Source organism: Danio rerio, chromosome 1 (assembly GCF_052040795.2).
Source record: "Danio rerio strain M-AB ecotype USA chromosome 1, GRCz13ab, whole genome shotgun sequence".
NCBI lineage: Eukaryota > Metazoa > Chordata > Actinopteri > Cypriniformes > Danionidae > Danio > Danio rerio.
This window is the reverse complement of record NC_141021.1, coordinates 13,510,175-13,522,785: the sequence shown is the minus strand read 5'-3', so window position 1 is coordinate 13,522,785 and position 12,611 is coordinate 13,510,175. Positions and strand designations below refer to the sequence as shown.

At 34.4% G+C, this 12,611-nt stretch overlaps 2 protein-coding genes across 27 annotated transcripts in view; both read right to left on the bottom strand.

Annotated features, from left to right (window-relative positions):
* tmod1 (tropomodulin 1) overlaps positions 1-12,611 on the bottom strand; it is a 32,246-nt gene that overhangs the window by 13,301 nt on the left and 6,334 nt on the right. For 25 of the 26 annotated variants that reach the window (XR_015476301.1, XR_015476302.1, XR_015476299.1 and 22 more), the window contains exons 3-5: positions 9,542-9,698; positions 8,450-8,569; positions 1,664-1,753 (exon numbers count right to left, since the gene is read on the bottom strand). Coding sequence is in view for 6 of the 26 variants with exons in the window: in XM_087236773.1 (XP_087092899.1) it covers positions 1,664-1,753; positions 8,450-8,569; positions 9,542-9,698 (367 nt within the window). In the remaining 20 variants the exon portion in view is untranslated. Of the gene's footprint in view, positions 1-786; positions 869-1,105; positions 1,754-8,449; positions 8,570-9,541; positions 9,699-12,611 lie in introns of those variants that run through there. The other variant, XR_015476318.1, reaches the window with a different exon arrangement.
* Positions 1-12,611, bottom strand: part of LOC147846700 (uncharacterized) — a 37,727-nt gene that overhangs the window by 24,363 nt on the left and 753 nt on the right. The gene's annotated exons all lie outside the window — the stretch shown is intronic.

Sequence of the window (12,611 nt, the reverse complement as noted above, 5' to 3'; positions counted from 1 at the left end):
TGAATTGCATTTGTTTATATATTTATGCATTTGGCAGACACTTTTATTCAAAGCAGAAATGTATTACGTTCTATAGAAAATCAAAGAAGTCAACTGTTTAAAACCTCTCTTTCCTGTATGATCATGGTTTGTGACTGAGTCTCAGTTCCTACTACATCTACATTACTAACATGATCAAATCTTGAAAAGTATGTGTTAAGATAATTTGCAAGACCGTAAGGATCCTCATATTGTTGAACTGTTTTCTTTTGTCTACCCATTAATATGTCTAGTCCCTTCCATGCTGCTCTTACATGTGTTGTTTTTTCTGCTCACCCTTTTCTTTATATTAATTCTGTGCACTTTTTATCTTACATTTAACTACTCTATTTAACTCCTTTACCTTCTGCTGATCATTCTGCAAAAAAGCTATTTTATTTTCATTTTTAAAAAATATTTGAGATCTTTAGTTATCAATGGCTTGTTATTTGGATAAATTCTAACGCTCTTAGATTGAACAAGAGTTTAAACAGAAGTTAACAAAACCAGTTTTTGTATCATTCAACATTTCATAATTATTACTACAATCATAGTTATAGGTTAATAAAGTCTGTAATTATTATTTTTTTTTTGTAATATTTTACCCTTCCTTTTTACATGTCCTTCTATTTTGTTTTTTATTCCATTAGTCTGGCTGAGATTTGTTTTGATGGTGCTGTAAAATTGCTGTATTGTTTGCTGGTGTTTTGGTGCATTTTATAATTTTGTTAATATATATATAAATTAAATTCTGATAATTTTTTTTTTCATTCTGGAGAAAGTCCTGTTTTTATTTTGGCAAGAATAAAAGCTGTTTTTAATTTTTTTAAACAATTTTAAGGTCAGTAGTCTACAGAACAAAACATTGTTATAAAATAACTTGCCTAATTACCCTAACCTGCCTAGTTAACCAAATTAACCTAGTTAAGCCTTTTAATGTCACAAACAGGGGGGGGGCTAATAAATCAGGGGGGCTAATAATTCTGACTTCAGCTATATATATATATATATATATATATATATATATATATATATATATATATATATATATATATATATATATATATATATGTAGCTATATATATACATATATATATAACAGTACATGATGTACACTTTTGGGTGCTATGTTTACATAAAAATGTCTATAAATAAAGTAAACTAAGATATTATTTAAAAAAAATTTATAGCAAAAATGCCTCAAATATATTTAAGACCAATCGTTTGCTTTTAGATGCAAGTTAGTTTTATATTAAAGTAGATTTTAAACTGAGGCATGTTTAATTACTTACTAAAATATTATTTTTAATGAAACAAATTGATATTCATCGTTAAAAAAGTGAAGGTGCAAATAAACCTACGAGATATGACTGGTTAAATCTGTCTATTTCCCATCTGATTAATCATCTTTGTAATAATTTGTAAAAGTTACTGGTAAATGTCATGTGAATATGTTGACGGTGAACTATAATATAGGACTATGCTATCTTATACATACTGATTATTACATTTACTTTTGATTCACATTAATGCTAATACATTGAATGCACTAAATCAAACCTGACTGACAAATAAATCCGGCAAATATAAAACAGCAATTCAGTCAAAAAAAATACTGTACAAGACGACTGCTGTATGGACTTACTGTTCAAGCCCTGTTTGTTGACGATGGTGCTGCTGGCTAGAGCTTCATAATACTGCTGATTGCTCATCAGTGTGTGCATGCCCAAAATAGCTGCAGCAAGAGAAAGAGAAATTCACATTTAGATAGCAGGGGAAAGCTGAAGATGGATGACGTTGAGGGAGGAAAGGGGTCACAGTCTTTTTTTCCCCTGCTTATAGTGTTAGTCAAGCTTAGAGTATAAAAAGTAATAAAGTTTAAAAGTATAATTAGCCACCATTCATATGACCTTCTTAATGAAAGGAGTTGTGTCTGCTATTTTGGACTTGTATGTATTTCATAGGTGGCACAGTGGCTCAGTGGGTAGCACTGTAGCCTCATAGTAAGAAGGTTGTTGGTTTGAGTCCCAAACTGAGCTAGGTGGCATTTCTCAGTGGAGTTTGCATGTTCTCCCCATGTTCATGTGGGTTTCCTCCGGATTCCCCCACAGTCCAAAGACATGCGCTATAGGTGAATTGAATGAACTAAATTGCCTGTAGTGTTTCAGTGCTTGGGTGAATGTGAGAGTGTATGGATGTTTCCTAGTACAGGGTTGCGGCTGGAAGGGCATACGCTGCATAAAACATATGCCGCAATAGTTGGCGGTTCAATCCACTGTGGTGACCTCTGATAAATAAGGGACTAAGCCAAAGGACAATGAATAAATGAATCATGTAAAATTTTATACACATACAAAATATCATATCTTATATCTAATAACACACTCTCTGGCCACTTTATAAGCTACACCTTGTATGGACTTGGTTAAACCTCTTTTTTTCTTAAGAGCAACCTTATTTCAATGTGGCATAGTGTCACATTCACCAGCGATCTCTAACCACCAGAGGTCGCTGGAAAACATTCTCACTCACAGAACTACAAATGTGTTTGTAAATGGACTTCAACTTCATACATGCTCTTCACCCACACACTTGCTTCCTCATTTAGACTGATTGCACTGCACCACCTGAGGATTGTCAAAGACTGATAACACACACTATTTAAGCCACACATTCACCCCTTCAGTTTGCCGAGTCTTGTTAACTGTAATAGTAACACTACAACGCCTTTTCCTTGTCTTGTTTCTCCGTGTTTTGACCTTAGCCTAGTTCCTCCTTTTGTCCTTGTTTGCCGCCTGCTTTCTGACCTCCTTGCCTGTTATTCGACTATGATTCTGGACTGTCTCAATATACCCGTTTACACCTGTATTGACCATTGCTTGCCTGACTACGATTAAACCTGCATTTGGATCCTACCTTCTGTTGTCAGTGTCACTCCCCCTGGTTACACATAGATTCAACAATGTGCTTCAACAATTCAACATTTAGAGATTTTGCTCCATATTGACATAATATTAATCACACAGTTGCAAAATTGTCAGTTACACATCAATGATGGCAATCTTCCTTTCCGCCACATCCTAAAGCTGCTCTAATGGATAGAGATCCGCTGATTGTGTTTGAGTGGCTGGGTTTCCATCTTTACATCAAGCGAATCTTTACAAAGTTTGTAAAAAAAGCCTAAAACAAATCCAAAATGTGAATTTAGTTTGTTTCAATCGAATTGTTAACAACCAACAGTAAACACAGCACGCATAATGGAGACAGCCAATTAAGGCATCAGAATTCCTTTCTCTTCTTCGTTTGAGGCCTAAAACAAAGTTTGAAAACGCTACAGTTTGCTGGGTTGTAAATGTGTCACACTGCTCGAGTGGACCACTAAACACAACCACAAAGAGGGTGTGAGAGAATAACAGGTTCACAGAAGCCAAACAGGCTTCTCTAGCAAGAAGCACCAGCCTGGCATGCCATATTGCATTCTATTTTCTATATGGACGATGTTTAGAAGTTTATCAGACGTGGCACAATGCAGTTGTATCTTTAAAGTCTCTTTGTGCGCGATAGTACAGGTGCGGACACATCTGAACCTGTTCTGCTACTCTACCCTCCATTTATCCATGTTGCTATTTTTGTGTTTTTGTGCTGGATGTTTTTTTCCTCTCCGACACGGAACCGCTTAAATACGAAGAGTTACTTCAAAAGGCGTTCCAGGACACACTGACTGATTGCGTGACCATCACAGACCAATGATAGCTCAAGCACAATTAAGAAAAAAAAAAAACTCCCCCAAAAAGTTCACTTTGGTGACTTTCAAAACGAAATTAATTTTGGTATGGATTTTGCTCAAAATTGTCATTACTACTTACTTAAATTGCAGCACGTTAAGCTCCCTCGGCCACTGTACATTTCAGTTCTTTTTTAATGTCATTAGAAGTATTACCTTTAGTCACGTGGGTGTAATGTTCGATATATTAAAGTTTATTTACTTACTGTGTTTCCTTTTCTCATTATTTGCGTTAACACTTTTTTGCCAAGTCCAAAACCACCTCATGCAAGCATACAAACTTTTTTGCGATTTAAGGCCATTTCCATCACATATTTCTCATGCGATGCTGCAAAATACACATTAACACAGGGTGATGGAAAGCCAGCTACTGCCATGCTCAAGTTTGAATTCTAGCCTCAGTTTGCTGTCCTCAGCTGTCAGGAGTGTCACCGGCCTGCTCTTCAGCTGCTGTAGCTTTAATCTGATTCAAGTTTGGACATGTTGAGCATTCTGAGATGCTTTCTGCAGATCTTTTTTTGCAGCAAGCTGTTGAGTTAATGTTGCCTGTTGCTGATGACTGTATATTTTTTTAGTTTCGAACCATTCTTTTCAAACCCAAGAGATGAAAATACTCAGCGCATCTGGCACCAACATCCAATCAAGTAGTGCTTTGCAAATGGGATATATCATGCACTGAAAATCATGGCCACCCTATTGAAGTTTTGTTTTAAACCGAAGTGCTCAAAATTAGCTACTTCGAAGGAATGAAGTATTTCAAAGGGTATAACTGATGGACATCATAATATTTTGGGCAGGGAAGTTGATTGGAATCAAACACTGCATTCTTTTTCAATCAATCATTGCCCTATTGTTGGAATATTTGGTTTAATTACAGATTCCAGTTTAGACAAAAACTCCAAAAGTATGATTTTTATTTTTCAACATTAATAGCTCGATGTCTTACATTGCTTAAATGGAAGGACAAATTTCCACCAACTTTTAGTCATTGGATTACCGATTTTATGTACCAAGGTTTCAGTTCAAAATGTTCTTTTATTTGGCAGCCAGTGCTGACATATATAGAGTGAAAGGATCTATGTTTAATATTTGCGGTTTGACTGTTGATTATTTGTCATTTTTTCTTTCCTCCATTTTAATTAAATTTTTATCTATTAATTTTATTTCTTTATTTTATATTTCTAAGCATATTGTGATTAAATTTACATACACTTACCGGCCACTTTATTAGGTACAACTGTCCAACTGTTATCTAAATTTCTAAACAGCTAATCTCATGGCAGCAACTCAATGCATTTAGGCATGTAGACGTGGTCTAGACAATCTGCTGCAGTTCAAACTGAGCACTGACCAGTGTACTCATCTTCTGATGGCTACTTCCAGCAGGATAATGCGCCATGTCATAAAGCGTGAATCATCTCAGACTGGTTGACTGAACATGACAATGAGTTCACTGTACTCAAATGGCCTCCACAGTCACCAGACCTAAATCCAATAGAGCACCTTTGGAATATGGTGGAATGGGAGATTTACATCATGCACTGCAAAAAATGCTTTTCTTATTTAGATTTTTTGTCTTGTTTCTAGTCCAAATATCTAAAAATTTCTAAATCAAGAAGAAATTTCAAGACAAGCAAAACATATTGTCTTGTTTTGAGAAACAATATGCCAATATAAAGTGAGTTTTTCCTTAAAACAAGCAAAATAATCTGCCAGTGGGGTAAGCAAAATAATAACGTCAAAAGAAAAAAAAAAAACAGATTATTTTGCTTACCCCATTGGCAGATTATTTTGCTCGTCAAGGAAAAACTCACTTAACATTGGCATATTATTTCTCAAAACAAAATGTTTTGCTTGTCAAGAAAATGCTTCTTGATATAATAAATTTTAGATATTTAGACTAGAAACAGGACAAAAAATCAGAAAGAAAAAGCAAGAAAATGCAAGAAAAGCATTTTTTGCAGTGTGGACATGTGCTGGATAAGTTGGTGGTTCATTCCACTGTGGCAACCCTAGATTAATAATTGTGTAGTGGAGTCGGGGGCTATTTTGGAGTAAAGATAATGTGTCTGTGTTTTTCAAAAGTGTTTGAAATTGTTGTATTGAGTAAAATGTCAATAAAAAGATCTAAAAAAACAAAAACAAAATGCGTTACCTATGCCTTTATGCCTTCAAAGCTGACACTTTTAAGGGTAAACCCTTCAAAGTGATTAGGGCATTGGGACTAACCCTCCCAAATGCAGTGAATGTCACTTAAATCACCTTTCTTCCTCATTCTGATGCCTGATTTGAACGTTAACAGGTTGCCCTACATGCCTAAATGTGTTGCTTTCCCAATGTATGATTGGCTGACTAGGTATTTGCATTAACACCTGGTGTATAAGTTGTACCTAATATATTAATGCAGTCAGATCAACTAGTACAGACTGAAACATGAAAAAGCACAGCAAAACATCTGAATAGCGAGTTGAGAGGAAAGTGCAATTTATGAGTATTTACGAATATAGCGCATCTGATTGTTGACCGTGCGCCAAAGACAACTGAACTAACCTCATTCCCATATAAAGCTCAATCTGCCTATACAGTACATATATTGTACAACTGTTAAGCTTTTAAACTGAGATTCCCAAAGAAAAAAACAATTGACCTCATTTTAAAGGAAACCGCTCCATCATGCTAAATGAGGGAAAGTAAATGGCTGACAGTGAGCAGAGTGTTTTTTTAGCCTGCAGAAAACGTTGTTCCCCTTTTTTGGTAGGCATGTGTCTTTAGCGCACATGGATGAGTCATTGTTATGGAAAAAAAAGAGGTACACGCAGTTTCAGGACATGCACACAGAGAGAACTACTCCAATTAAAAGTAAAAATGTATTATTTACCCTGCTGTTTCAAATCTGTATGGTCAATTCCTTTTTTTAAAAACAAATCTATGAAGTTTGAAGAACATTGCAGCTCATTCTTGTGAGTTTAAAGTGCGTCTCAAAAGAGAAAAGACAGAAAGATCATGGATCATGCAGATAACTTAAGATGCTGAACATACCATGCAAACACTAAGCAGCGTGCAATGTTGCAGATAAACCTACTGGAGGATTCCGTGGCCTAATAATGATGGAGCAAGGAAGTGGACAGACAGAATGAGGAGTGAAGATGTGAAAATGGAGTGGAGAAAACTAAAGGAAAGACCTGACAGATGCATACAGTGAGACAGACACACACACACAGAGGAAGTGAGAATAAGTCAATAAAGTTACACCCGTTTTATTATGAATTAATAATGAAATTAGGGAGTAGAAAATGCTGAATTGAATGATGACTTAATCAAGATGAAGTAAGGTTAAAGGATGATGACTTTTTTAAACTCCATTGTGCACATAAACATATAGGGCTCTATTTTGACGGTCCATGCCCAGAGCGCAAAACGCAGGGTGCAAATGCTTTCAGGGAGTGTCAGGACGCGTTTTTGCTAATTTAAGGACGAGAAATCTGCCTTGCGCCTCGGCGCATGGTTTAAAAGGGTTGAGTTTATTTTCTTAATGAGTTATAGGTGTGTTTTAAGAATAAACCAATTAGAGTCTCATCTCCCATTCCCTTTAAGAGTCAGCTGCGTCGCACCATAAGCGCATTCGCTATTTAAAGGACGCAAAGTAAGTCTAAGAGGAAAAAATGAGCATTTCACAAGCAAACAGTTAACAGTTAACAGTTTTTAACAGAAAACTGTTAAACAGAGCATCTACTGCGTGAGAACGAGAGATAATGAAACTACTTTCACATTCGCTCTTGGATAGGGAAACCTTTGCACAGACATCAATTAGTCTATAAATAAATACTATTGTTTGTTAAGCGCAAATATTCGTTTCAAAACTATTTCTAAATTCAGTTCTAATTTCCAGCCTACGAATAAATGAACAATAATAACAAAATGTGCTCAAAAACCTGAGTTTTATCCTAAACAGGTGGGCAAATCTAAGCTTGTTTTTAATAAAACAAATATAAATATGGATATAATAAATAATACTGCTAATAATAATAACATTATACAAAAGCAAATTGTTATGAATAAACTGAAAAAGCCTCCCGAGATGAAGAAGACATAAAAGCAGTGATTTTTCATATTTATGTAGGCTAGAAAATAATATGTTTTGTAATATTTTAATCCTTTATATTTATATTCTATATCTATTCTTATTATATCCTATATATATCCTTAATATTTACATTTTTTCATATGTAAATATATTTGCCTATTGCTCTCTTGTGCGTATTAAGCAGTGCGTAAGCGAGGCGCAACTCTGCGCCGGAGTTTAGACCGGGTCAGTTTTGGTCTAATGAAAAATCTATTATAGATTCTAAAAATAGCAACGCGCCAGCGGTCCGCCTCAGAACGCCTTCCTTTTTAGACCAGAACGCCTATGGGCGCACAAATGAGTGCTAATGCATTTGCTATTTAAACAGTGTAGCGCAACGCCTCAAAACGACTCTTGCGCCAAGCTGAAACTACCAAAAGACTATTGCGCTGCGCCTTGCGCCACACTGTGCCGGGTGTATGATAGGGCCCATAATGTTAGAATTATATATACACATATCATAAATACACATTTTATTGTCTTGAATCCTATGAATGTATGAATGTTAAATCCTTGTACTGTACCTGCTATATCACACAGTTCAGCATCTGTAGCGCTTGATAAGGCCTCCTCTAGTTCAGGCTCCAGGGTGACATCTTCCAGAAGTGGGTCAACAACTTTTGACTTGGGCACCCACGGTTTTCCTTTAAACACACATTTACACAAATACAGAGAGCAAGGGGAAAATGTATTAAACTGTATAAATTAAATATTTAAAAAATATATAGTATGTGGCATCATTTAGGTATTACAATGCTTGTTTAACACTTGCAGTGTACACATTGATGGACAAGTTCAACATTTAGTGCTTAATCCTGTTCTGTCAACACATTTCTGAGTATTTGATAAGATGCTTAATAAGTGCTGCCACTTGCAGAGGTTGACAAAAATGCATTTAAACTGAATACTTGCACAGTCTAATTATTAATATTACAAAAAAAGTTCATTTTGTGCAAAGGCTTTTGATTTTCACGTGAAATTGTACAGGGAAGAAGCCAGACAGTAGTTTATAGCTATTTGTTTAGCAGTGTTTGCATGTCCTTTACGGCACACTTCCTTAAATGTAAAATAACATTCATTACAAGTTGATTTAAAAGCACCTGAATAGTTTTACATTTTGTGATTTTTCTTCAGTTGAATAATATCTAATTATATATTAGCAAATATTTTGCAGTGTTTGCATGGCCTTCACTGCATACAATTCATTAAAACAGAAGTACAATAACATGCATTACAAGTTCATTTTGAAAAAAGCACCTAAATAGTTTTGCAATTTGTCCTTTTTTTAAGCTGAATAAAACATTTTCATAATTGAAGATTTCTTAAAAATACTGTAAAAATATTATCTCGTCTCGTTCTTGTGAACCAAATCTTGTGTCTCGTCTCGTGTCTCGTCTCGTGGAGTAAGCGTCTCGTAACACCCCTCGTTACTGTACATTGTTATTAATTCCAACATCTGATTCTAATCATACTAAACAAGGAGTCAAAAATTTAAGGACAAAAAAAATGAAAACTTCAGATTTAAAAAGCACATTCACTGTGAACAATGAATCGTTTAGGTAAGATTTATTGAAAAGACTGCTTTCTAAAAGTTCTCATTGTTCTGCATTTCTCACCTCTTTTCTCGCCAGTGTAGGGAACTAGATCATCCCGGTCTGGATGTTCTTTAGCTTGTTTCTCGAGGTGAGCCAGAAGGTTATCTCTCTGGAACGTTCCTGTCGGCGCTTTCTTAGTCTGATCCCTTTGTCTGTATCCCGCCGGCAACAGTGCATTCTGAAAACAATTTCATCCATAAAACATTAGTTCTGAAATCAAACTAGCATATTGAAATAATACAGAGACAGTCCCGCCAAAATTACGATTTGCAGTTAATTCACTCTCAGGCCATCCTGTTAGTAGGTGACTCTTTTTATTCTTCAGTAGAACATTAAAGAAGATTTTTAGTATGAGTTTAGGTGAAAGTTTACACTAGTACATGTGACTGATAAACAATTGAAATAATTGTGTAAATGTAATAACTGAGTATATATTATTTAAATATAAAATAATTTCACTTCATGAGAGCTTATGCATTATCAAGAGTCATGGGTATTGAAGGGATAGTTCAACCAAAACTGAAAACCATGTCATTATTTACTCAACCCTCATTTAAACCTGTTTGAGTTTCTTTTTCTAATAAACACACAAAAAGTTACTTTGTAAAATGTTGGGATCAATGTCACAATTGAGATTGATAGCATTGGTTTCTAGCATTTTTAAAATATTTTCTTTTGTGTCCAACAGAAAAAGGAAACTCATAAAAGTTTGGAACCACTCGAGGGTGAGTAAATTTTCATTTTTGGGAGAACTATACCTTTCTTTAATTTTTCTTTACTTTGTATGTGTTCTTGACTCAAAAGTGTCATTAACCATTTATTATCATTTAATTAATTATTTAAAGCTAATATATTTGTGCCCTACTGAAGAAAAAAGTCATCTACGCCTTACATAACAGTAATCCTTGAGTAAATATTGTTTCATTTCCTATAGAGAATAATCTATTCACTTCATAAGGCATTGTGCATTCTCAAGAGCCATGGGCTTTCAAGGGATAGTTCACTCAAAACTGGAAACCTTCACTTGTCACAAACCTGTTTGAGTTTCCTTTTTCCTTAAACACAAAATACAGAAATAGATGAAGTCCAAGAGAAAAAGGGAGCTTATAAAGGTTTGTAACCACTGACTAGAGGACGAGTACATTTTCATTTTTGGGTGAACTATACATTTACTTTACTTTTTCACTTTGTACATATTCGTTCTTGACTCAAAAAGTGCCACTAGACATTTATCTCCATTTTATTAATCCTTTCAAGCGAATAAATGTTTGTCCTACTGAAGAAAAAAGTCATCTACATCTTACATAACAGTAATAATTGTGTAAAGGCAATACTTAAGTAAATATTTTTCATTTCTTAGAAAGTATAAACTATTCACTTCATAATGCCTTGTGCATTATCAAGATTCAAGGGTATTAAAGAGATAGTTCATTCAAAACTGAAAACCTTCACTTGTCACAAAACTGTTTGAGTTTGTTTTGAGTTTTTTTTTTAAACACTAAAGACTTTACTTTGTAAAATGCTGGGATCAATGTCACAATTGACTTTGATAGCATTAATCTTTTCTATATGGAAGTCAATGGTTACAGGTTTCTAACATTTTTCAAAATATCTTCTTTTGTGTCCAACAAAAAAAGAAAACTTATAACGGTTTGGAACCACTAGAGAGTGAGCACATTTCATTTTTGAGTGAACTTTTTTTTACTTATTCCTTGTATATGTTCTTTACTCAAATTGTGCCTCAAGACATGCATCTCCATTTTATTAATCCTTTCAAGCTAATAAATATTTGTCCTACTGTAGAAAAAAAGTAATCTACATCTTAGATGGCCTAAGGGTGAGTAAATGAAAGTATAATTTTATGGTGACCAATTGTTTTAATTTAGCATGCTAACTGATACCCTTACAGTACAATCAGGATTTCTGCAGGGTTCACCAAGTTAAATTTAAGACTTTTTAAGAACACTTTTAAGAACACTATGGGTGACAATTTTTATTTGTCTTATCAAAGACAGTTATAATTTAATAAAAATTAAAAACAAGCAAGCTTTACATGAATCCATACACTTTTTTTACAACATAAACGTCCTTCAAAATAAATAAGAACATGTTTTAAAAGTTGAAAAATTATAATGAACTAAATCTATGCACAACAATCTGTCCAGGTCAGTGTCCTCAGCAGTAAATATATGGAGCAATTTTAAACAAATGTTATTGTAAGAAAAATAACTAAACCATTAGGGTAAATAGAGTACAATTACTTTTTAAATAAAAAGTTTAAAGTTTTATTGAGGTGATTTATTGTTGGTGATTGAATGGGTGTTGGCCAGATTGGCAAGCAATACACCATTTTGAGGGATCTAAACAAAAACAATGGTCCCAACACTTTCCTGTTTTACATTTTTAATTTTTATAGTTTCCTAAAATACAAAAAGAGCCACATATTGATAAATAATGTTATGATAGCTGTCTTAACATGATGTTTTGCTTGAATTGCCTCTTGTTACAGTTATGAAATAGTTTGATAACATAAAGAAATGTTAATGGGTCAATGACATGACCACAATGAAATGGTCTATACGTGAACAAAGGAAAATTAAGACCTGTTTAAAAAAGATTTAAAACATACAATACAATATTTCAGTAAGTTTAAAACTTTTAAAGGCCTATCGTTTTGATTTTGAGATTTAAGACATTTTAAGACCCCGCAGACACCCTGACAATCAAGTGCCCTAAATTTGATCCGACTTTATCAGATTTCTTAAGCTTGAGCTAAACCAGGTTTTCTCTCTTGGGTGTAGTGCTCTTGTGCGGCCTGAAACACATCGAGCAATGATAACATTCTTCTAAGTCAAGGCCTATCAGCCCATATCCAGAAAAAAGGGCCGCAGAGCGACGGGGGGATGTGTACTGTATATGTATGTGCGCATTAAATGTGGTGACAGAATCCAGAACACACCGCATCTCAGACAGAACAGAACTTTATAGGACAACTTAAAACTGTTTATTCTTAGTTCAGATAAAACCCAACAAATGGAGAATGAGATGAATCCTAGTGACATTTAAAATAATTAAAATAGAGATTTCCACT